Source organism: Trachinotus anak, unplaced genomic scaffold, assembly GCF_046630095.1.
Source record: "Trachinotus anak isolate AG129_WGS33_773 ecotype Australia unplaced genomic scaffold, CSIRO_AGI_Tana_v1 ptg000007l, whole genome shotgun sequence".
Lineage (NCBI taxonomy): Eukaryota > Metazoa > Chordata > Actinopteri > Carangiformes > Carangidae > Trachinotus > Trachinotus anak.
The window spans coordinates 11,211,151-11,236,562 of record NW_027273858.1 but is presented as its reverse complement, the minus strand read 5'-3'; the positions used below and the strand labels follow the sequence as shown (position 1 = coordinate 11,236,562).

General features: G+C 41.3%; 1 protein-coding gene across 1 annotated transcript in view; it reads right to left on the bottom strand.

Moving 5' to 3' along the window:
- Positions 1 to 25,044, bottom strand: part of zcchc24 (zinc finger, CCHC domain containing 24) — a 35,235-nt gene extending 10,191 nt beyond the window's left edge. Inside the window, exons 1-2 of the mRNA XM_071480481.1 lie at positions 24,540 to 25,044; positions 20,921 to 21,121 (exon numbers count right to left, since the gene is read on the bottom strand). Coding sequence (XP_071336582.1) covers positions 20,921 to 21,121; positions 24,540 to 24,779 — 441 coding nt within the window. The 5' untranslated portion in view covers positions 24,780 to 25,044. The remainder of the gene's footprint in view (positions 1 to 20,920; positions 21,122 to 24,539) is intronic.
- Between the last annotated feature and the right edge of the window lie 368 nt (positions 25,045 to 25,412).

The following is a 25,412-nucleotide window of genomic DNA, read 5'->3' as shown; positions in this document are numbered from 1 at the left end:
TGTCAAATTGAGATGATGTTTGAAAGATGTTTTCTGAATTTGCTTGAGTTTTGTGTATTTGCAATAATAGGGCTGGCCTCACTGTTGTGGCCCAGTCAAAAATCATCCCAGAACTTGAATCTGCCCTGTGACAGTCATTATCAGCCTGGGGGTGGTTATTTTGGTAAACAAAATCCTTCCCATTTGGAAGATAAATATTTTAAATGGAGTAGAGAGAAATCCTGTTATTTTATCTCAAACTTTAAAAATGCTTTCATGGACAGATGGAAATCTAATATGACAGAAAGAAGTAATTTTAATGCACAGCATGCAGCTGATGGTGGCTTTCCAGAAGGTTACAAAATGCTCTGCGTTTAGAGTGAAATCAGACCTGTCCAGTCCACTACCAATTCCCCTGCAAGACTGCAGATTGTTCTCATAATCACTTTAACATTGGCTGCAGATTTCGGGGTGAATGTAGTGGGTGCGGGGCGGTGGGACTGAGAGGAGCGGTACAATCTGAATCCCCGGTCTTCCCTTATTTTGTCCCAGCCCATGTGTGAGTAATAGGAACTTTAATCAGCAGCATCTGGCGTTGTCCTAACAGACGTCAGCGCTTTGCATCAGCACCAGTGAGCCAGCGCTAAGTATGAGCGGCTGTGCTTCAAGCCGGCCCCTCAGCAGCATGACCTCAACCCCACTGTCAGCCTTGCATCTCCCACTGTGACAGCACGCAGGCTGGAAAATCTGACTTCTGCTGGCCTGGAGCACAACAGTCTATACACACTGACAGGGTTGTCTTGATCCAATCAGTGGGCAATCTAAAAGACAATGCCATGGCAACATTTTGTTTGGATGCTCTCCTACAAATGATCTAGTTACAATATGATCCAACCATAAACAGGCTGCCATTCTCACTCTTACAAACCCAAGTGCCAAAGCACAGCACTTTCTAGATTTCTGCCGCAGTAAACCTAACCACTGTTGTCTCTAATAAAATTGATCTGACTATTTTGAAGTTTAAAATTGGACTACCAGGTTTACTACACAGGAGGTCTAACCTTAACCCCCCTTTATTCATTTGGAAATTTGAACATAGAGATAATTTACTGTTATAGCTGTTTGTTCGAATGTAAAAGAAAATCTCTCCCCGATACTGCAGCCAGGACTCAGCAGGACAGAAACAGCACTCCTTCTCACTCCTTCTCATGACCATTCCTCTCCCGCTTCACGCTGTTTCCAGGGCCTGGACTTGGCCTTTGGCTGTGTGTCATGCTCTGTCTGCAGCTGGTTCCATCTCTCCAGTGTGAGGATTTGAAGCCTTTCTTGTCTTCTATGATAGTGAACATAATGTCTCCAACCAACAGCCTCAGGACTGATGGTCAGATAGGACAAGCAATTTGAAGATTAGGCTCTTCAGCACATTAATCAGTAATGAAAATAAACATCTGTTTATATACTGTAAATACATTTGTTACTTTTGAATAACATAAAATTAATGCAGTTGATACATTATTAATATGGGCAGTAAGTTTGTAAAAAAAAAAAGGACCAAAAACTCAAGTGAAGAAGCAATGAATGAGCAAATTTCTTATATAAAATATATCACCACTGCCTTACATACTACACGCACATATTTAGTTTGCACAACTGCAAAGCAATGCGGAACTTATTTGGAATTTTAAGTTTGAGTATTTTACTTGCATTGTGGTAGTTACTGTCAGGCCATTGCAACATGTTGCCTCTCATAGAGATCTCAGATGAATAGCAAGTTTAGGTCCTGAAGTCATTAACTTTCCTGCTGACGCAGTTGATATTGCACATTCCAATGGACACCCAAACATGTGGGAACGAATGTCACAATAACATCTGGACTGATGTGCCACCACTGCCAGCAGAGGCGGGCTGGGAAATACAGCGCAGGACAGTAGCTGATGTAGAAAGCTTTAGGTTTCCTCACTTACATACATACAGGGCCCCGTCTTTCCATTTACATTGGTGCAGTGGATTACAAATCAAAACCCTCAGCTGTAAACACTAGAATGACCGAGTAAATGTTTTAGTTAGGCTTGACTTCCAGGAAAATAACCACACTGACCATACACACAGTACAATGACTGATTTAATGGAACTGCGTCATCACACCACACAACACTCTGGAGATGAGCCTGCACGGGAGGATGTGTTTTGTTTTCCTTTGCTCTCTACAAATAAAGCCATTCAAGCTCATGCCAAGGTGAGAGCTAAATGGACATGTTTGAACCATCCAGAGCATTTTAAGTGTCTGTCATGTGGAAGCGAAGCTCTGAAACAGGGAATCGGGCACGGACGCCATTAACCGATGTATAGCAGCGTTTGTCGCATCACTTTTGCACTGAGTCAATGTTTGTTTACATCCCGGAGGCTACAGCAGCACGTGTTGAGATAAGGGTCAGTGTGTGTGTGTGTGTGTAGAGGACAGTATCCATAAAGAAGACAGTTTAGCTCGATAACCACAACTTGTTGACCACATCCTCCCTTGCTCCAGATCACAGCAGGGACTTCACATATCACACACACATGCACGCGCGCACACACACACACACACACAAATGCTACGGGTCAGTGAACTGTTGAATGGAGCATATACACACACATGCGATACACCCATTCGCTGATGCAATCTCCACGCAAAACACGGCCACACACAGGCACAAGCAAACACTGACACAATGTCTCTCTCTCCCCTTTAACACCCAGACACAAATGCACACACACACACAGACGCACACGCACTCTCAACAAATTCCACATCCGCAGGTTTTCATACACTCTTGAGACACAACTGGAAAGTCTCGGCGCACGGTTTCCTGCAATACTCCCACTCAGAGTTTAGCCCTGCTACAAGGCCACAGATCATTCTTTGGCATATATCACAGGATTAATGAGCTCACAAACTGCATTAAATAGAATAAACAGAGCTGCGCAAGAGACAGTTAAACAAAAAGGGAGACAAAAATGAGACACAGGAGAACGCGGTGAACAGAAACAGGAGAAAGCTCATTAGGACCGAGAAGGAATTAACATCAGAGTTGGATGTGAGACAGCCTCCTGCTCCTCAAGGACTCTGTTATGAAGGGGGTCTAAAAACCTGCTGCTCTAGAATCAGACTCCAACATCCACACAAACACACAGACACACACACAGGGAGAGAAAGAAAAGTGGACAAATACCACAAGCCCCACAGTCGCCCAAGCCAACTGTGGAGAGACCCTCCAATCAGCCCTTATCAGGAGGGTGGAGAAAGGGAAGGAGAAACTGAGAGAAAGAGAGCGAAGGAGGAGGAAATCTAAATCCAAAGCAGATGGCCTCCATAGGGGCAGAACACGAGAAACACTGAGGGCAGTCGTAAAATCGCTGCTCTGCTTTCAATTAGGCCATACATTTCAGAGGGAGAGAGGTGGGGGATAAAACAGCGTTAACTAACCGCTGTAGCTCTGGCCACAACAACAGTGGATTGGACCCATTATCATGTGGAGGAATGTGCAGACGATTCTCTTGGGGGGTTGATTTTAAAGACGCATATGTTGTATGAACGCCACGATATTAGGAATTTGAAGCATGTGCACTATTGCAGGGGGATTTCTGACTTTGAAGGAGTGTGTTTAAGTGGGTGATCCCGGTCTAGACAACACCCATTGCACTGTCTTTATACTTCTGAGTAATTCAAAAATTAAAAAATATGCAGCCCAGGCATCCAACTGGGAAACTTTAGTTTTAATATCATTTTGCCACAAAACCATCTTGAAATTCTCCTCTAGTTTAAAAATGATGTCTATTACTGACCACTGGAAAAATGTGGTCCAGACCACTGTCTGAGGTCTAAAGGTGATCGTGCATTTGTGTTGATCTCACATTCCAGGCTACAAGTAATGACCAGTGGACAGACACCAGACTGTACACTCCCAGACACTCACCCAAAACCTGAACCCTTAATCCTCCTGTCTCAGGCAACAGGATAGGTTAGCCTTGGTTTAATATTGGACGTCCCTTCCAAGCCAAACCTAAGACAAATCATTCTACAGACCGCTACTTTCAAGGTTGTGGATATGGGATTTCATACTTACTCCACATATTAGATGAGATACCTACCTACACTTGATTTGGGGTCCACATGTTGCTGACAGTCAGCCCACAGGCAACAAATTCGAGGAGACAGTGCTGACAGCAAGGCTTGAGTTTTTATGCAAATGTTACGAGTTTTTATGCATTTTATGTATGCACCCACTTTTCTGGCCTGGATTTGGAGAGCAGAAAAAAAAAACAAAAGCATTAAGTGCAATATAAAGGAAACAACTGTGCTCTTTATTAATTCATTTACACGGATTTTCTAACGTGACTGTGAAAGTGAAACTTCATTTTCTAAGCCAAGGCTCTTCCTTACGACTGAGACTTGATGTTCTTCATGATAATGTGAGATTCTTTGGCATGATTTGATGTTCCCATCACCGCACCGTAAAGTTACATGATCACTGAGAGCCAGACAGGTCAGTGAGTCAAAACATGAGCCTCCCATTCAGCAAAGACAAACACACTGGTAAAGGAATAAGCTGAGGTTCTTTGTTCAGCCACACCAGAAGGAGTAAGAAACGTTTGTCAGGTCATCTGGGGCAAATAATACTTGCAAAACAACTCTCAGTGCACAGTTTGGTTTGTGTTGACCACATCAAGGCTGCTCGGATATGAAACATGAAAAATATACAAATGCCACATATTTTCACACATTACATTATCTTTTGTGGTATTCCTATCCCCTTGCTTCCTAGAAAAAAAGAAAGAAAGAAAACAAAAAAGAACTGCTTGACCCTGGTCATTCAGAAGGAGATGTCTATTTTGTCTAAACTCTTTCTTAGTTAAATCATCATATCCACTTGCGCATCACTACCCATGTCGTCTGACATCACAGCAACTACAGAATAAAGATCAGAGGATGCAGCGGTCGGCCTGTCAGTCAGGACTGAGGGCCAAGTGAGGGCGTGCAGATGGCCACTGCTTCAAGTCTCTCACAAGAATGACACTGTCACCACCTCAGCTGTGTCCCACTGCACACAGAACAAGCATTTTTTTATTGGCTGTTTCCGCTGCTGGACTAAACAGCCCCAACCCCATGCCAGAACCTCAGCCAGGTGCATTATGGGGACTATTTATCACTCCCACCATGCACTACAAGCTCTAAATACAGCCACTGTTTTCTGTGCGTCTCTCTTTTTCCCTGCCATCTTTCTCACCTCTCTCTCTCTCTCTGGATGGCTCCTTTGCTGGTGCAGCTGTCTCTTTCTAATGCCTGTAAAGAAAAGTGGCCGAGGCTGAAAGTGACGGGGGGAACAGGTGTGCTGTTTAAGTGATAAATTTGCCCTCACTCGAGCACAATGCACCTCTGTTTATAAAAACAATCTCCCCCGAAAGGGGCAGTGCAGTAGGGACAGACAATATACTCAGGCTGCCACAGAAAAACAAGTTGGGGAGGGAAATTATAGGGTGCAAAATCTCTCTTTGCAATCAGCATCAGAACAAAGGCTTGGCTGGAGCATGTTTAAAGAAACAAATATGTTAATTACAGTCAGATGCAATTAATCCAAGTCTACATTTTGTGACTAATAATTATACTTAATGACCTAAGACGTCATTGCGCGTTGCATGTGTCACTCCAATAAATGAGGACGTCTGTGACACTTATTTAAGATCCCAACATGCAAAGTGAAACAATAGTTATGAGAAGGCAAACCCATGTTTTTCAAGTATCCCAGATAGAGCTGCCTTAATCCTGGCTTGCTGGCGCAGGCCCCAAACTGCTGGGCTGCTCCCCAGCGTTCCGTAGCGCTCCGATCACTGGCTAGCATCTGGAAACCATCAGTGTAAACAAAGGAGCAGCGGAGGAGCTCAGGCCCCGCTCTGCCTCTCCGCATCCCCCAGGACATCACTCAGAGAGCAACACAAGAACACCAAAACGGCCCCGGACCTGTGTGTGTTGCACTTCCGCGTGCGTGCGAGCGAGCACGAGCGTGTCCGTGCGCATATCTGTGTCTCTACTCTTGTGTCCTCATCTCAGGATCTGTATTTGGGTTGGCTGCAGTTCAGAAAGAGATAGATTTACAGATAGAGCGGATGGGGTCCAGTCCACAATGTTAGCTTTGAGTCTTTTGGAGTTTTTGTTTGGTTTGCTCATTAACCGTAGCATTTCTGATAAGACTTCTAATTGCTCTAATGTGCTTTCAGTTAGCGTGCTAGCTTTAGCGGTTTGATGAATGCTACAAGGGGGGAGAGGCCTGGATGTGGTTTAAACCTGAGAACTGGTTCTCCTCTGTGAAACATCAAAAAAGATCAAAGCATCAGTCATGTCTGATCCTTCTCCGCAGCATGACAAGGAAATATTTCCTGAACTTTTCATAATAGTGTTTGAGTAACCATATATCTATTAATCATGTGGTTTGGTGTTTCTCAGTACGGCTGAAACCTCACACTTTCGTAAACACTATGATTCTTATAACCACAGAGGACAGCAGGGTTTTGCAGTTGCATCTCCAACCTGTTACAGGAGAAAAGGCAATGGAGCTACATATTTAGTTAAATACTTCAAACAGCAGTGACTTGTTGTATGTTAGCCATAATGGTGGAGATCACCGTGGCTTGTAACTGCCTCGTACTTCTGCCGCTGCTACAACTGCTGAGATAAGCATTCTTATCTTGTACAGTTGTCTCTAAATATAAACCGCAGCATTACACAATCATGTACTGCACATAACCACAATCACACACACTAACACTTCTACCGCCAACCACACAAATGCATGTGCAAATTCTTAGAGCCCAATGTGAAGGCATCAAATGTCTTGTATTGTCATCCAATAGTCAAAGACCAGAGGAAACGAAAAGCAGCAAATTCTCACAATTAAGACACTGGAGCCACAAAGTGTTTGACATGTGAGCTTGAAAATGAAAACTACTATACTGTACTATATAGTACAAGCAGAGCTGTCATAACAGTGCTACTTCCAAGAAGCTATTTGCAACACTTTCCTCTAAATATATGACAAATAAACAGTCATCCTATAATATGCAAATGTATTTATGTAGTGATTGTCTCTTACAAAGTTTTTTTTTCATGTTAGTGGGCAAATCTTGTCTAAGTTTCCCATCACCAGTCAGTCACTCAGCTAGCACTTATATGAACCTGCACCGCACCCATGTGGGTCAAGCTGCTATTCTTAAAAAAGGTTTCATATTCTAGAACCTCTTTATTTTAGCCTATTCATATAGGCTTGACATTTCATTGGGCTATAAAAGGTGGTTTACTCACAATAGCACATCCCAGTTGTTTCCAGGTCTAAATATGCCCATGAGGCATTTCCGCTGTGGTAAAATCTATTGCTGCATTTATCTCTCAGGTGTAATGTGTGGTGGAAGCAGCAGAGGTGGCAGTGGACAGAGACAGAGAAAAGTTTGGGGAAAAAAAAAAGTGTGTAACCATGATTAGCACATAATCAAATCCACAGCTATCTGAAAACTTCAGTTATGTAACATTTCCTAAAAGTGTCACAAACCCACATGGACCTGAAAGACTGCAACAAATGCCACCAGTGCAGTCTATATAAGGTGGACGGCACTGAATTTGAAATTACCTAAATAAATATTTTTAAATCAGCAGCGATGCTTAGGGTTACAAGTTTTTCCCCTGTGGGTTTCTGGGTTTAACCACTGAGGTCACAAGTCTTTATAAATGTGTTTGTTATCTCACCGTTGTACAGAGAGGAGGATTTTGAGAGGACAACCACTCCAACTGTTTTAAAGAATAACCACAAGTCCATTTCCAGCCCCATGGAGACGCCAAAATAGTTCATTCTAGGAAATGGCCTCTGCTTGGCAGAGAAGTACACTGTGTGTGTGTGTGTCTGTGTCTGTGTCTGTGTACTGTATGTGTGTATTTCTACTGGAAGAGATTGATTCTGGGCAATGGCACACACACAAAAACTGCTTTCTGTGATGATGTTGAAACAGAACAAGGGTCGAGATTTCGGTCAAGTCCCTTAACAATACTGGGCATATTACTTATGTTTAGTCTGTTCTTTGACAGGCTGAGATATCACACAGGGAAAAGGTAAATCAAGACAGCTGTACCACAGATAAAACATCCCACCGCTATTAGCCATGTAGATAAGTGGAGAGGCTGTGCAAGAAAGTATCAGAAAAACAATTTTGTGCTTTTAAATGTCATCAATGTAGAGAAACTGTTGAAGCGTATTTACAAGAACAGTATACTGGACCATAAAGTTGTTATCGTAACAATTTAATTTGTATTTGTCCCTTGCAAATAAAACGAAAGGCAAAGAAATACAGGAAAGATTGCCAACTTCCCCCAAAGATTGTAAAATGTCCCAGAGGAGCATTTTCTTTATCAGTTCAACAAGATTAGCTTTTTGTTTTTACTACCCACTGAGGTCCATGTGTTTTTGACCTAGGAAAATATATTGTGGCTTAGCTTAGGAGAAGAATCATGAAACATTTTCCAGTTGTAGGAAACAAAGCCGCTCGACAAAACTAAAACCGGCTACATTGACTCTACAATATGCTGATCTGTTGACTTAGATTAAAACAGATCTCAGCTAAGTCATCTTTAATGATGTTAGTGCTTGCAAATGAAATCTGGTGACCTGCAATTTCTGGTTGTTTTGATAAACTGGAAGTGGGGGTCTTGTATTATGTGCTGCTGTAAGCAGATGATTTCAATGTTAAAACAATTAATATGCTTATGTTTGATTTTGCCCAGTGAAATTATGAGCGGATATTTATTTTTGGAGAAATTCCTCCTAAAATATATTTATTAATATGAAGTTTCACTGGTGCCCAAACACTATTATTCTAATTTCTCATCTTACTCCCCAGTTTTTTTCTTTGGTTTTAAAAAAAAACAGGCTTATTATATAATGTATGCAGGCAATACAGCCATGCCATGTATGCACATGTGTATGTGTGTGCATGTGTGTACGTCAAAGTTTTTCTCCTCAGTAACAGACCTACGTCATTCGTGTCCAAGACAGCTGCAGAGGCGGATCACCATGCCAGCGCGCGCTTTGCCAAAACCTTATTCCCAGATTCCTAGATTTCCACAACCCAGCTCCTCTAATCGGCCACGGATCTCAGTGTCATGTTCTTGGATGAATGATGGATACCCCTGAGAGTCAAGCATGTGGGTGTTTTTCTTCATACCAATAACACTCCTCTGTTTTAAAACTGATGTTTTTGACAGAATTCTTTCTCTCTCTTCATGCTTCATTCATAGAAAACACAAGTACAGTCCAACTGGGCCTTGGATTCTGTCCTGGTTGAACCCAGAAGCTCAGTTCCATCAACACACCAGCTTGACATGGAAGCTGCCTCTTTTCACAGACACAGGATAAGTTAACCATACTCCTACACTTACCATATTTACCGAGTGTTAAGGGCTAATGCTAAGTGGGGCCGTGGGTGTGAATTTCCCCCCCTGCCCTCTCCTAGCCTTGGACTTATCCATGGTCCCACTAAGCCCAATGAGCTGTGCAGCTGCACAGCAGAGTTGGGTTACCAGGCCAGTGAATGACAAGAGCAGGTTGGGTGGCAGACTGGAACATACAGAGGTGCACAAAACATCTCCTCATCTGTCACAGGAAGTTCATGCTGCTGCTGTCTATGTTTGCATGTAATGCTTGTAAATGTGTGTATGTGAGTGGATGTGTTTGTAAGTGTGTGTCTGTATATTTCTGTACATCACTGTCCCAGATATATGGAGCACGTGTGTTGCTAATCTCAGTGTCACTTGCTGTGACACTAATGCTATATTGGACCTATGGCCCTATATGGTTTCTCAGTGCTCTCGCTATAAAGGCTGTTTCTCTGTATAACTCCCCAAAAATAAAATATGTTGACAGGTAGTGACCACAGCTGTTTTTCACAGTGACGATAGTTGTCTGTCTGCTGTGACACTGTGAAAGAGAGGAGCTGTCTGATACAGCGTGTCTCCAGCATCCCTGATAAGCCTTATCTGTTTACACTGCAGTCTCTACTCGGTCTCTGTCGCTCTCTGCGGTAACCTGACTGAGTGAGTGTTGGAGCAGAGACAGATGCAGGGCCTTCAGAGTCTTTGCTGCGACTGGAAGGAAGATCAGGGGTTACCCTGTAAAAACATTCCCATGGTGCACCTCCCCCCAGCCCTCATCCTTGCCAGAAACTTCCCGACACACTACAGGGCAGTGCATACAGATAGAGAGGAGAGACAGAAAACCTCTCTAAATGCAGTGCAGGCCTTTTTTTTTTTTTTTTTTTTTTTTTTTTTTTACAGTAAGTAAACACGCAGTCACCAAAATCTATATTCACTAAGACCTACAGTTAAACTTAGGGTTGGACAGAACACATTGTGACAGTACAAAAGTATGCAAATCTAGTAGTATAATTAAGAAAGTATTGTTGTTTCAGCAAACAAGTTCATATTGTTTATTATTCTTTAATTATTTAACTATTGACAAAAGTCTAATCCATTGATACATTACTCGTTCATCTTCATGTAACTTTTCATAGTACTGTCATATCATGAATATTCTACATGGTTCTAGCATCCTGCAAGTAGAACAGTGCGTGGGTATGAGTTAATATATCCATATATTATAATTTGGATACTGCAACATTATATGGCTGAGTATATTTTTTACCATTCTTAATACTACTTTTCCTCATTCAAATCCTTTTTGCTGGCTCCTTTATTTCCATTCATGACCAATTTTGAAGTTAATTCACAAATGAATTCAATCAAGTCAATTTTCAATAAGATGCTCGAAGCTTTTTAGTTTTTTTTTTTTTTTTATAAATAAAACTCATGGCACATCACTACACAATGTAATTTTAGGCTGATTTGGGCTCACTGTAACCAAGCACACACCCCCCTGTGACTTTACACGCTGACCAAAACTGAGTTTCAGTCGGTGGCTGGCAGTCCTGGGTAGCCTACCAGAGAAGGACTTCAAAGTACTTAAACATACAGAGCAAGAGAGAAAAAACTGTTACAAAATCAAAACCACAGAAGAGGCCCCTATAGTCTATATGTTGACATTTAGACAAACAGACTTTATAGTACTGCCTGTGTGGTTTGTTGTTGTAATTCTTTTTTTTTTTCTCTGTAAGATCTAAGGCTCAATCCAAACATACTTGAGTCTGACGCACCACTGTGATGCAGTGAGGGCCCTGCTGGGGGAACAATAGAGGCCTGCCTTCCTGACCTCTCTGTCTAGCAGATCCTACAGACGTACAATGACTGCCTTAATTACCAGACTCCATTCCCACCACTAGGGCTTTCCCCAATGGTGCCCATTCAGAGCCACAGTCTCTCCCTAAGGTGCCCATTCAAGCGCAACACAAAGCCAGCAGTGTCAGTCCCTGATCTCTTGACACCAAATCCAGTCCTGTGTGCCAGCACTCGCAGCTTCACAGTGTCTCTGTCTGCTTGTCCGTCCTCTCTGTCAGTCCGTCTCATATCACGGAAGAATCTCTGTTGTTTGTGTTTGACAGGAATCGGTGCTGCAAAGGGCAGCAATTAGTTCGACCACATACCAACCAGTGGAGATAAGCATGAAATTTAGTTGCCAGTTTGATGCAGATGTATGAGTCTGCTGGTTTGATGTTTGGGTTTCACCCTCTACCTTTCTCACTTCACTAATAAGTTAAAGTGGAGAGAAACATAGTTATGGTAACTGCCAGGGTATAGAAAATAACGTAAACACTTCATGTAAAGTGTCTGTTAAGTCTGTTAAGTAGCTTGATCATGTAGTTTAAATTCCAATTAGCTGCAATAGTCAGCTGTTGGTCATCTGACCTTGTATGTAAGTTATATAAAATGCCAAGAAAAAAAAAGAAAAAAAAATCAAAAGGGGCCAGTCATCTCAAATCAAACAGCTGCATCTTGAGCTGAAAACACCAATTATCATCATTACAAATTATTTTTTCAATTAAACATATAATTGTTTAGTGATGACGCATCACAAAACAGTGAAAAGAGCCCATCACAATGTCATCCAACTGACAGTTCAAAACCCAAAAATGTATAATTCACTATGTTGTAAGACCAGAAAATGCAGTAAAATTTTCACATTTGAGAAACAGGAACCATTAAAAGTTTGAAAAACAGCTGAAACCATTAATCAATTGTCAAAATAGTTGTCTGTATACGACATATACTTTATATTATTAAGGCTTATAGAAGAAGTGGTTGCATGAGAGAACATAAGCATTTAGTATGGGCTAACAAAGCCCTCTGCCCCTGGTGTGCTAACAGGACATCATGCTGTAGTGAAAATCTGACCTTTGAAGCCCCTGATCTCGCTCTCCTCTCTCAAACCATCCTGTTCTAGTTCCTGAGTCTTCAGTGTATGGCTGCTGACCCTCATGACACTCCAGTTGTGTTATGAACACATGCCAAAGTGTTGTGACTGTACAAGTCAAGTATTGCAAGTATTGTTGCCATTATTCTTTAGTATGACCCTGATTGGTTTTCTAATATCCTGATATTATTGTAGATGTTTGGCTGTAGTGCAATAGTATCAAATAGAAAGGTAAAATGTTATATTTTTAAGATACTATAAGAAAATAAAAGAGGTAAAGTCTGAGCAAACTGGATTCTAAAATGAGTGCTGACCTGGTTTTTCTCAAGCTGCAAAGACAAGCTTACATAAAGCAATGTGACGAGCAACTGCCCCAAACACTCTATTGTTTATTTTCTTTTATTAACTCCAGCCTGCATTTTACAGTGCTGGCTCAGCGGCGTGGCAGGAAAAAGATTCATACTCAAGTATTATATAAGAAACTTTCCAAAGCCGAGCTAATAGACAATACATCTAGCATACTTTTGACAATACACCCTGAGTCTGAGGGTTAAAGAAGAGCTAATCAGATGAGAGGAGGTGCAAAATCCATTTGAGAGGAGACAACTGATGGACTTAGTGTCAGCTTAGCATCACCTAAAAGAAACTAAATTATAGCTTTTGACTTAGGCTAAGCTGACACTAAGTCAGTATAGATGGTATATTGTCTTCATACACCTCTCTCCTGCTGATGTACTCAGAGTTTTCATGTTCATTTCATCATATTTCAACATTTAATCCAAGGGCAGCTGTGAGTTCACCTGCCTAATGGTAAATGTGACAGTGCACCGCCTCCCAGAGATAGGGTTATAAGTGTCACAGTTACCAAAACAGGAAGTGGACCAATTGTTGTCTCAGCAAAAACTGAGAGGAAGAATGGGATTTCTGGACAGAACACAAACCAGCTGGCAGGAAACCGCGCTTTTATCATTCTTTTAACTTTGATTTCCTTTCAGAGGAAGTACCCTCAGTCCCCTTTCCCTGGCTTGCTGTATCTCAGCTCTTGTGCCCTTCACAGGCTTTCGAACTATACCCTCCGCCTGTCTGACAGACAAACTCAACACTGCTCCATGCCATGACAGTGACACATCTCGAGCTGCCTCCCTGCCACAGCGAATAACTGCAGCCATGTCAGAAATGGCCCCAGGGCACAGAGATCACAGGGGTAAAATGTGAAGCATTCTCTCATGACAAATGCTGAAGTGTGACCGCGGTGTTGAGAGATTGTTTATCGACAGGGTTAACAAACTGCAGGATGCACAGAGAGAGAGAGAGAGTGAAACAAAGACAAGAAGACAGAAAACAGCTGGTGCAGGCAGAGGAAAATGTAAATACACGATTTCACTATAGATATCGTTCAGTGAAGGCCAGGGTTGGTTAAACAGAGATTAGAAAAGCTAAAGGATAGATGATCTTTCTCCTCCCAGGAACATTAGCCTCCAGGGGACAGCTAACTACACCATCGACATAAAGACCACGTAATCTGTTGTTGTTGAATAATCAGCACTATTCCAGCTATCAAAGAGGGGTAGTAAGCTATTTAAGACCATTTCAAAGTATGTTTTCAGTACAAGACTTGACAAATGTTTTGCCATAGGCATGAGGCAGAGCTGTTATTAAACTGGAATTGAGATTATTCCAAGTTTTTCTGTTGACTGGAAAATTTGCATTTTATAGGATGCTGCAGGCTAAGTTATGAACCACACTCTCTGCAAAGGAAGAGGAAGAAGTGTTGGTTTAAATCCCAGGACCAGCTGCAAAAAAACGTGAACTGGATGAAGTGAATAAGACAGCTTTTCCATCCTTTTACTACCACAGAATTACCCACAAGCAAGGCACTTCAACTGTTTCTGATTAACTCTTACAGCTGAAACGGCAACAGTATAACACCATGGGAGCACTCTCTATTCCAGATGTGGATGTGGTCGCCTACCCCCCTTTTGCAAATATCCACCTGGGACTTTTTATACCAATAAAAAATGACCATGTCTAACAAACTTAACTGTTAAAATAGATTAATGAAAAAACAGATAATGGCATTTTCTATTCAATAAATTAGTTTTTCTTCATTTACAAACAGGACATTTTCTACAAAGTGTCTAGTCTATTTATGCCCTGAAGAGGATCCTAACTCATGAAAACTGCTTGCTCAGAGTAAATTGGCTGGAGAAAGGGTAGTGAGAATTTGGAATCCTAACCTGATTCAATTAAGACTTTAATATTAGCGTTATACACAGCAGGAAATTGGGTGCGCCCACAGAGGGCTAAAAAAATACTTGTTTTCCAAGAGTGAAGCAAACAGACTGTGCTGTGCAGTGGTGTAAGACTGGTATATTATAAACTTGCAATGTGTATTTGACACATTATCCCGCCCCCCTCTTCTCTACCCCCATCCCCTAGTACAACAACAAACTGAAACATTAAAACAAAGTGGTTGCCCAATTATCCCCACATGACTGCCAACCAATTCGGAAAAGGATCACTGCTCTGTCAGAGGCAAACACTGGGAGATTTTAAAACCCAATACATTTTGTCAAAACAACAGCCACTGATGTTTGCTATGGTAGACAAAGTGGGCTGCAGTAATGACAAGCCATCAAGTTTATCACCATGACCAAAGGAAAAGCACGCATTTTGGCAAGTCACACATTACTCAAAGCGCGATTTGCCTCTGGTGTGAAGAGGCCCTCACTTCACAGCTCTCCTCAGGTCTCTGTGTTGACACTGTTATGGGAGATTATGGTGACCATTTGTCACAAAGGACAGACTGCTGCTGAAATTACCGCCACATGAGGTGTGAGGTCCATCGCAGTAATTGGCATATGGTCACAGATACAGATCAGCTATATGCTAGAGGAGATACAGGCATGCTCAAATCACAAGGGCAGGGACGAGAGGAAATGTCAGCACTCGCACTTATTAAAGTGAAACAGGACATCCTTTTGAAATTAACCCTCATTCATTCAGTATATTGTATAGAGTGTTGTAACGGCAAACAGTATGTCTCACATGAAAAACATATTAGCATTGTGCTGCCAGTATTCGCAGTCAGATATCACTACAGACAGATCTATAGGAGAATTCAAAAGAAAAACTTAAGTTTAAATTTGATGCTATGTATCCACACATTCCACAGACACCATAATTGTTTGAACAAAAGGCTCATTATCCTGGTGCGATAAAGACGGCTCTGTATGTGGATCAACGGGCTCCATGTGTTTCTGATCAAAACCTAAACTGGGATGCTCTTAGAGATTCTCTTCGCTCCTGTCTGTCCTCCCTGTTCTTTTTTTTACAGATAAAAAACAAACAAACAAACAGAATGTACCATGTTTAAGTGTAGGCTTATGTATGATAAATTAAATTTGTCTTGCAATAGGCAAAAAAAAAAAAAAAAAAAAAAAATCACTGGTTTTTCAATTGGAATCTATGCAATCTAACCATTATGCAGCTACAGCAGCACCATATTAGAAGTTTTTCTTATTGCTACAGTTGCCCTCAAAGCAAAAGTTCAACATTTTGAGAAATATGCTTATTAGTTGTCGTTTTGAGAGTTAGATAAGACACCACTCTTATGGCTATTTGTTAAATAGGAGCTGGTTGGCTTATCTTAGCACAAAGAGTGGAAACAATGGGAAACGGCTAGCCTGGCTCTGCCCTGTAAAGCTCACTATCAGACATGTTATGTTTTGTTTAATATGTGAAAAACAGGGTAGTGCAGGTAGGCAAATTCTTTTTGCTTTTGGACAGAGCAGGCTGGTTGTTTCCCTATGTTTCCTTTATGTTACGCCTAGTTAACCAACTGCTGGCTGAAGCCTTTTATTTAATGGACAGATAAGAGAGTAATATAAATCTTCTCAACTAACTCATGGCAAGAAAGCGAATAATCACATTTTCCAAACCATGACACCGTTGCTTAAAATGCCCTGAAAACTAATTATCAGCTGCTACATGAGCACAACAGTTTAGGTAATTTCACATAAGCAAATTTTGTTTTCTTTTGTTTTGTTTTTGTTTTGTTTTGTCTGCATTTGCACATGGAGCTCAGCTGGAAGAAAGTCATCTCTTTGCTTCAGTCAGGATTTAGCAACATTTCAATCAAAATGTGATGACGCATTCATCACAGTCACATGAGGAAGCAGATTATATAAGATTGTTTATAATGACTGTTTAATTCTTAATAAAGAGTACCTTACATTGGTTTTGAACATTTTGAAATTAAAATGTTACACTATAGAATATAATGCATCTTATATGTGAAACCACATTTTCTGGCTTCAACAGAAATTGGCAAAGGGGTGAAAGTGGTAGTAGTAATGGATGTTATATTATGTCAGTTATTTTTGGCTTTTAAGATTTTATAAAAAAAAATAAGTATTCTAACAGTTTCAAATTATCTGAAATTTCTCAGAAGAATACAAAATAAAAACAAAACAGGAAACTATAATTCTGAAGGCCCAAACCAGGGGAATGCATTATGTGCAGGAATAGGGCTTAGTAACTCTGGAGTCCACGGTAAGTCAGATACGCACATAAAACACACGCAGCAGCAGCAGCAGCAGCAGCAGCCACCCCCACATATCCACAAACCTGCATTCCAGCAAAGACATTTTCCATGAGTTAGTCTTTCTACAGGGAGACAGAGCAAGAAGATGTCACTCAATGCATCGTTTTGATCACTCAAATCAGAGGCAGGGCCAACTGTCGAAAGGATTAGGCCACTGAACAGAACCAAATCATGAGTGCAAGTGGAAGATATCTTGGAAGGGGGCCAAAGCGTGGCAGTGAGGGGCATTCTGCTCATAACTGGAGGAGCGACCTCATTTTCCGAATAAAAGCCAGTTTACATAACACCTCTGTCCCCATGACAGGGAGCACTGGGCAGCTGTTGCCAGGCCTGCGGCTTTCACTCAACTACCAAGAGTTCCCTGAAAAATAATTCTCTCAGCAGAGCCACAAGCCTCCCCTGTATATTTCCAATATTAACATGTTTTAACAAAAAAGGTCTTAAATTTCAAGTAATGCATAAACACTTTGGTAACCTCAAGTATTTAATTGCCTTACTCCTGCTCTCCCAGAACCAATGAAAATGACAGAAAAACCATCAACTAAGCGAAGGATCCACCACTTTCTAAATCCTTCACTTTTGTACAGCTGAGGTTGTTTTACAGCATATGATATTTTGATCATAAAATCTTAAATTCCTTATTCTAATTAACTATACACTAATTCAAATGTATATTGGACAAAAATAAACTGATTGAATTAAGATTAATTATACAGTTAACACATCTCAACCTAATTTAATACTTTATTTTAAGAAAGATAGTTACTTTTTTCAAGATAAAACTTAATCCTCTAGTGACAACAGCTAAGCGCTGGTGCATGATGAATGGAGGCTGAACAAGGCCAGGAAAAAGGTAAAGCAGGTGTAGCCTGCTCTACTTCTTTACTTTTGCTTGAGTCTGGGGTGGAGCTATTTGTAAGTTTTGCTATTGCTACATAGCCAGCGTTAGCATTAACAGCTGTTTACTTGCCAGTCTTGCTGAGAGCTTCAGCCATGACTGCGTTTACAGGACAAAAAGTGACGAGATGGGCAAAGTGGGCGGGAGTTAGCTGGTTAGCATGCTAATTTCAGTAAAAGAAAAGAAGTGACAGGGATTGAAGCGAAACAAGCTGGTTACTTTCCACTGCTGGAGACATCTCTCGGCAAGTAGAGGGATGAAGTTTGATGCTGAACTTCTTCTCGACTGGTAAGTAAACAGCTGTCAATGCTAACATTGGCTGTGTAGCAATAGCAAAACTTAGAAAAAGCTCCCTGACCCTTTAAATCTTTCTGACTTGCCTACCCTGCTTGTGGCAGCAGTAAATATAAAAGTAAATAAGTAAAAAACTAAAATAAAAAAAAAGGCAACCAATCTATAGTTTTATTTTTAAATAAAAGTGATTTCCTAAAACGGCAAACATTTTAGCAAACATTACTCAAGCAGGTGTTGATAATGCATTTGTTTGGGACTATTTTCCACTGTGGATTAACACATATTTTTTGTCGGAACATGTCATCCAGTGCAAAAGTATGTCTTATATAAAAATATCTCAACTCATGGATAATAGTCACAGCACAAAATAACACAATCAAACGTGTTGAGGTGAAGAAGAAGAAGAAGAAGAAGAGGAAGACTGTGCATGTCATCAGAATGTGATTATGTCCATGCTGGACCTGGATGACAAACTTAGCAGTACTCTGTGAATCAGGAGCCTCTGTTTTCATTGGCAAAGAACCTCTGGACAGGACAAACTATCAGTGGGGGTACATTCATCCTCAAATGCATTCCAGTGCAGGCAGACACCAGAAACTCCATGGGCACACAGTTAATCACTGCACTTTGTGAAACAGAAAATCGATAATGTAGGAAAATAAAATATTGTTCAGAAAATGACACAAGTGTTGGCTAATAGGTGAGAAGAATGCTCTTGCCATTAAAAACTCTATTACTGTTACTATTGCGAGATGTGTGTCACATCTGTTATTTGGGTCTTCAGCTGCTTAAGTAAGGATGAGCTATCCTTGGCTCGGCATGCAATGACAGGTGACAGGGCAATAGTGTAAGTGATGTAGCATAAATGGAAGGTAAATTTATGGAGTAAAAAACCCAGGAGAGGCCTAAATAACTGAGTTGGTGTTGAACTGTGTAGGTGTGGAGGCCGTTTGGAGACTTTGCTGCTTTTTGAGTTACTGTTGGCAGTTTAACGAAGAGCTGAAATATAAACCAGCAGAGGGGTGAGCGTAATTTTTAGGTCCTCCCCTGAATGCTTACATCTATAGCAAGATTGATTTCACAGCTTCCACTGTCAAAAGGGGTTTTGTTTAACACAGCATCATTTTATCCTTTTCGTTTTAAAATGGTACAGTGAAGATGATCTGTTTAAATGTATACAACACACAAAATATAATAAACATAAAAGATAATGTATTACTTGATGGACACCTGCTCCAGTGTTGAGTATCAGTGTCAGTTGATCAATGCTAACATCAACTACAGCATTACATAAAGGAAAGAGAAAGGCAAAAGTTACATGTTGCTTGATATACTACGACTCAAAATTCCCGTTGGAGTTGTCAGTAGATGATCTAATTCCCACACTTTGGAGTTTGGAGCTGTCCAGGAGATATTTCATCAGCACACAGGTCTTTTACAGACCTCCCGAGACCAGTCATCATATGTCATAAAGCAAGTCAAAGCATTTTAATCTCACATCTGCTCCTCATTACCATTCCATGCAAAAGAAACTCAGGACTGGGGTTAGGCTGTTGCACCTCACCCAGGGAAAGGAACAGAAAAACAGGGGAGAAGCAAGGGAGAGACAGCAAGAGAAGAGAGATTATTAGGCACCATAAGCCCCCCAAAAACAAACAAACAAAAAAAAAAACAACTCTGTGTAAAAATTCCACATTTCTAGGGGAAAGTGCCATCATGTTCCTCTTATGAAATCAGATCACTTCCAGGCCTTAGTCCCAGCCCTGGAGTTATGGAGCTATATAACACCACAAAGACAGATCCACCACAGCAATTTCATAGTCCATTCCTTCATCAACAACTCCACAAACTCCACAAAATATCACTTCAAGAACACAATATTTGTAAATCATAAGCACAAGTCTTTCTCATTTACATGTAGATGTTGAGCAATTGCACACTTGTTTCAACAGGCTACCGAGACATTTCTGCCCAGAGCTCGTTGAAAGTGAACGGGCAGGGATTATTTAAAACCTGAAATTCTCCTGGTGCTCTCACAGATGAGTTTAGATTGCAGGAGATGACAACAGCTGGGGCCCCATTAGTCACACATTAGTGTGCTGCGACCTCCATGCTTGACCTCAAGGTGGATTTATCATGGTGTTGCAAAAAAAGAACTGCATCGGTGTAGACTAAATCAGTAGAAATCTGGAAGACATTGCAACTGTAACTCTGTGGATTAATAAAATATGTTCAGCTACATGTCAGAAAAGATGGCTGTTACAGTATTCATTCATGTTTTTTTTTTTATTCTTGATAACAAGATAGACACAGCTTACACGATGATCCAAGACAGACAGTTTCACCTTTGACTTTTGAACTAGCCCAACAAGTTTATTTATCATGGTTATAGCAGATGGCTTCATGTAGTGTAATGCTGTGGCAGTTAAGATGCACACAGGCACACACATACACACACTCACACACATGACTACAGAAGACAGAGGCCAGCCTGTTTAACAAGTAGGTCAGACCAGAGCCAAAGAGAGAGAGTGAGGGAGAGAAAGACAGAGAGGCATTGGCTGGAGCAAGCACAACTTCTAGTGCCATCATTGGCTTGTATGAACCAAATGAAAAGTCACATAGTTATTGCAATGCAATAAAATTAGTAATCAAACAACTGAAATGTATGCATACCCACCAATATGGACTTTTGTGATGTTATAAGCAATTTGTGTCACCTGAAGCTTAGATTATGTAATGTATGTGTGTCACAAGTCTCACCTGAGGGCAGTCTTTGATGTAATGGCCCTTGTTGAAACACAGGTGGCACAAGTAGTTGGGCGGGGGCCTTTTGTTGGGTTTTCTCGGCTCTGAAGAAAGGGAAAGGTCTGAGAAATGGTCCGTCAGGGAGTTGAGTCCATCCACGATGTTGTTCAAGGATCCATACGGTGAAACATTCTTATACACATTGTTGTTTAAGGCCTGTAAAATGGGAAAAATATCAGACAAGGTTTAATTTTCAAATATAATTCCGCAGGTCCTTATTCTATCTATCCAGCATTAACATCTGTCCCGCTTGGGACACCTTCACATTCAATTCACAAACCTCCAACAGTCAGAGTTTGTGTGACTTGTTCACATTATGCTAGACAACATTACCACATACAAAACAGTGTCATATACAGTAGTTCATCTCTGGCTTTGAGGACTGAAAATGCTGAGATTAATCATCAATTTCCTTTACATGCGCTATGTCCTATTTTCTGTTGTGCAAAAAAATGAAAAAAAAAAAAACAAAAAACCTCAGAGATCATTTCTCTCATTAAATTCAGAACATCTGGCGAGAGGCCCAGCAGTGCTCATGAGCTGGAAAAGTACTGAGCATGTCCACAGAGAAAGACAGGACTTTGAGAGGATGACTCATTGTAAACAAGATGGGAGGCATGTTCCCTCGTCAGCCTGTGGAACATCAGCAATGTCACCATGCGCTGTTGGCGGTAAACTAGCCATGGTCAGTGTTTGTAGTCTGATCGGAGCCACAGAACGCAGTGTTGCATGCCACAGGCCCCAGTGAATTCATGGAAGATGCCCTGTGAATATTAATAACAGGGAAAGCATTGCCTGCAGTTTCCCCTCTCATTCATGTCTTCCTCTGCTCAAATACAATCCAGAAACAAAAGGCAGGAATTGACTTCTGGGGTGAAGTGATGCTGCTTATTTTAGACAAGTTGCGAACTAAACAAGTCTAACTAGTCATCTGCCTTGACTGCATGATGAAATCCACAGATAAACTCTTCCTCTTCACTAGGGGTCAGGCTTCTTTCTATGCCACAGGTTTGTGTCTGGGAAATAATGTTACTGTTGATGTTTAATGTTGCACAGCACAGAAACCTTAGACTTGGCAACCTGGCCAACACTGCAAGCCAAAGCTTTATCTGCAGGCTGTGAGATCGTCTTGCAGCTTTAAGACTCATGTTCATTTATTACATGTAGTCGTCGTAAATCAAGCATTGCGGCTGTGCAGCTTCTCAAGTTTTCCATCTGCCGTGTGTTTTAGCTCTGTGTATTACTGTGTTATATTACCACTCCTTGCGGAAATGTACATGTTTGTGTGTTAGCTAAACTTAAGCCTTAGTGCAGATTGTAAAATTATTTGAACAAACATAAAACAGGAAACTTTGCTCAGTTTATGCTCCTCACATTTCTTCAGTTTGGCCTGAGATCTCCTACTGTCAGCCCAGAGGAAACAGATTTCACACACATCTGCTAATGGTGGGGTGAGACTGTTTGTTTATTTTGTGTGTCTGTGAGTGAGTGAGAGAGCGAATGAGTGAGTGAGCAAGTGAGTGAGTGAGTGACCGACTCAGCAGGAGGTTGTGTGTTTGTGTGTGTGGCGATGGATATGTGTGTATGTGTTGGCTGACACAATGAGGACTAAACTGGTATCATTACCAGTCACTTGTGTGTCCAAGCGAGGGTGGGGCGCCCGGGGGGGGGGGGGGGCAACTGCAGCAGATCTGTGACTGTTTTCACAGGTCCGGAGATGAGGTGTCACACTGCAGGGAGCAATCAACACACTGATATGTTTAAACCAGAGCTGTGGTGTCTGGTGGAAACTTTAAAAAGGTGACTGATCTGAGGGAGAATGAATTCCACAGGAAATTACTGTTTGATTGAGCCAGAAGGGTTAGAAATGTTCAAAAGTCACATTGAAGCATTTGTCTTCTTGTAATAGATAAAGCGGGTGAGAAGTGACAAACATTTAAACAAAGCTGTCAGCTGATGAGACTGCGGAAAGCACACTTGACTTGTGCCACAGTATGAGTTCCCAATCGACAACAAAGTCACTGATTTATCACTCTTTTGCTTCGCTTCACTCGTTTGACTGTTGTGTGATCCTTCCCGGCAAAAACAACCTCATTTGATATTACTCATCTCCTCATCAAATCCCTGCAGTGGATTATTTTACTTGGCTTAGCCGATATAATAAGTTGCAAAATGCCCCCCCCCCACCCCTTAAACCGTTTCCAGACCGTATGTATGTTCCCTCAGTTTGAGACAATTTAGGCTCATGTGGATTGAATGGCATTACACAATTGCATGTAATGTACGATGTGCACACCCAATTTTTAGAGGACTGTTTCATGTTACATTACTTCAAAATGTCTGTATGGTTACCACCATAATAATGGCCACTGGCACTTTACGGTGAATACTCCATCTATCAATACTGCTAGTGTTTTCTAGAGTTTCCAGCACATAGCATCAGAGTAACAGAGATCTAAGAAGGCCAACTGCAGTGTAATAAACACATGGGGAACCTTGCTGTATACTCTTTACACTACCATCTTGGCCACAGTATGTGATTATTTTTCTGTGTGTGTGCTGCACGTATATCTGTGTGAGAGGGTGCGGTTGAGGGCTGTGGTGGTGGGGTCCCTTTTGCACAGGATGGTTTGCAGTATCAGGTTTGCACCCCGCATACATTATCAGCATGTTTGTCCCTAAAATTACACTGAGCTACAAAAATAGACCATATGTAAACAAGGATTGACTTTGTTTGCACAACCTGGTCTATTTGAAGAAGTCAGAGACAGGAGACCTCAGCAAGAGGCTGCAGTGACCCACTCTCTCCAGACAGAGGCGTGCAGGGGAATCTCTTTCTTTCCGTCTGTCCACTTTTACCTCTTTGATCATAGGCACGTCTCATTAAAACATATTTTTGCACAACAACTTCACTTTTAAGCTGCATCATAACTTACTAGTATGCTGAAACCAGACTCACTTCTCCTGAATTATTTAATGACATTATAGGGAAAGGAAACTGAATTGTCTATTTCGAGGAACATTTTTTTGATATTCAAGTAATTAACTATGTAGAGCTCCTAACTTGCTTAATTAAGCTTCAATAAGTTTACCCAAATTAAATTGCATATTTTTCCCCAAACAATTCTTCAATATTAATACAGCTAGAGTGTAACTGAGATAGGAAATGAGTTTATATCAACAGTGCGACACTGTACACTGACTATCTCCTGTGGAATCATGATACTCCTACAGTATTTCTTTGGGCTCACAATTTTTGAAGTGATAGTTACAGAAGCTTACATCCCCCTTGTGTTATATAAAGCATGATATGCTACTTGGTCTATTAAATGTTCTCATAGGCCTGTATTGTTTAGAAATAGTTTTACCGACTATATTCAAAAAGTCAATACTCTAAAACCCTGCTTTGATAGGACTACTTAAGCGTATTGTCCATATTAGAGATATCATGGCGGTTATGTATATCCTACCAGAATAGCCCATGCTGTACATGCTAAAACATTTAGATCAGCCAACACTGTTTCTTACTATGGTAACTTCAACAACAATCTCACAATATGAATACATGTTTCACCTCATTCCGCTGCAGCTGAAAGAAGTTGTTGAGATAGTTGGAGTTCAGGGAAGAGCTCAGGTCCGCCGCTCCGGGAGTCTTGCTGAAGTTCAGATCCGGGTGGGAAGAGTTGGGCTCTGGTCTAAACGCGTCAAAAGCGCTGGTCTGGTGGGGGTCTTGTAAGGAGAGATAGACCCAGTTGAGAAGCTGCGCAGGCTGGTACACGGAGGCACTCGTGTCTATGGCAGACAACAAGCTCATCTTTCAAATTAAATGGCTAAACTGGATTTTCCACCGCTGATTCTCGGACTGGTCTCAACTCTTTTGCCGTCTTGCTTTTCAGTTCCCGATGGCAAGAGCTCCTTTTTTCTTCCCGTACAGAGCCCTGTCCTCCTCACGCCGGGAGCCTCGTCCCTGTTAGATGTTTCTCAAAAGTCATTGCGCTGACATGTCAGTATAAAAAGTTTTCCCCTGCTCCCCATGGTCCGCTATCTGCCTTTATTGCAGCGGGCACTGAAAGGCTCTTTGAATATGTAATGAGGACGAGTCTGCGTCACCGTTGACGCGGACCAATCAGCGTCCGGTTCGCGTGAATATTCATTCATAGCCAAATGGTTCAACCCAACATTTCAGCTATACCACAATAAATATTCTGCCACATCAGTTATTAAATTAAACCAATTCAATAGATTAACCGTGAGCCATAGATTGATATCGATTATTTACTTACTTGTAATATTTATCATTAATAACATTGTTTTGTCTATTGATGTGTGTGTGTGTATCAGAGAGAGGGGGGTGGGGGTGTTATACATGGCTAGGTGTTGTGTTTATTCAGGTACAGAGGTGAGTAATTGCACTTAACTGACGATTACTTTGAGTGTCCCTGTGACC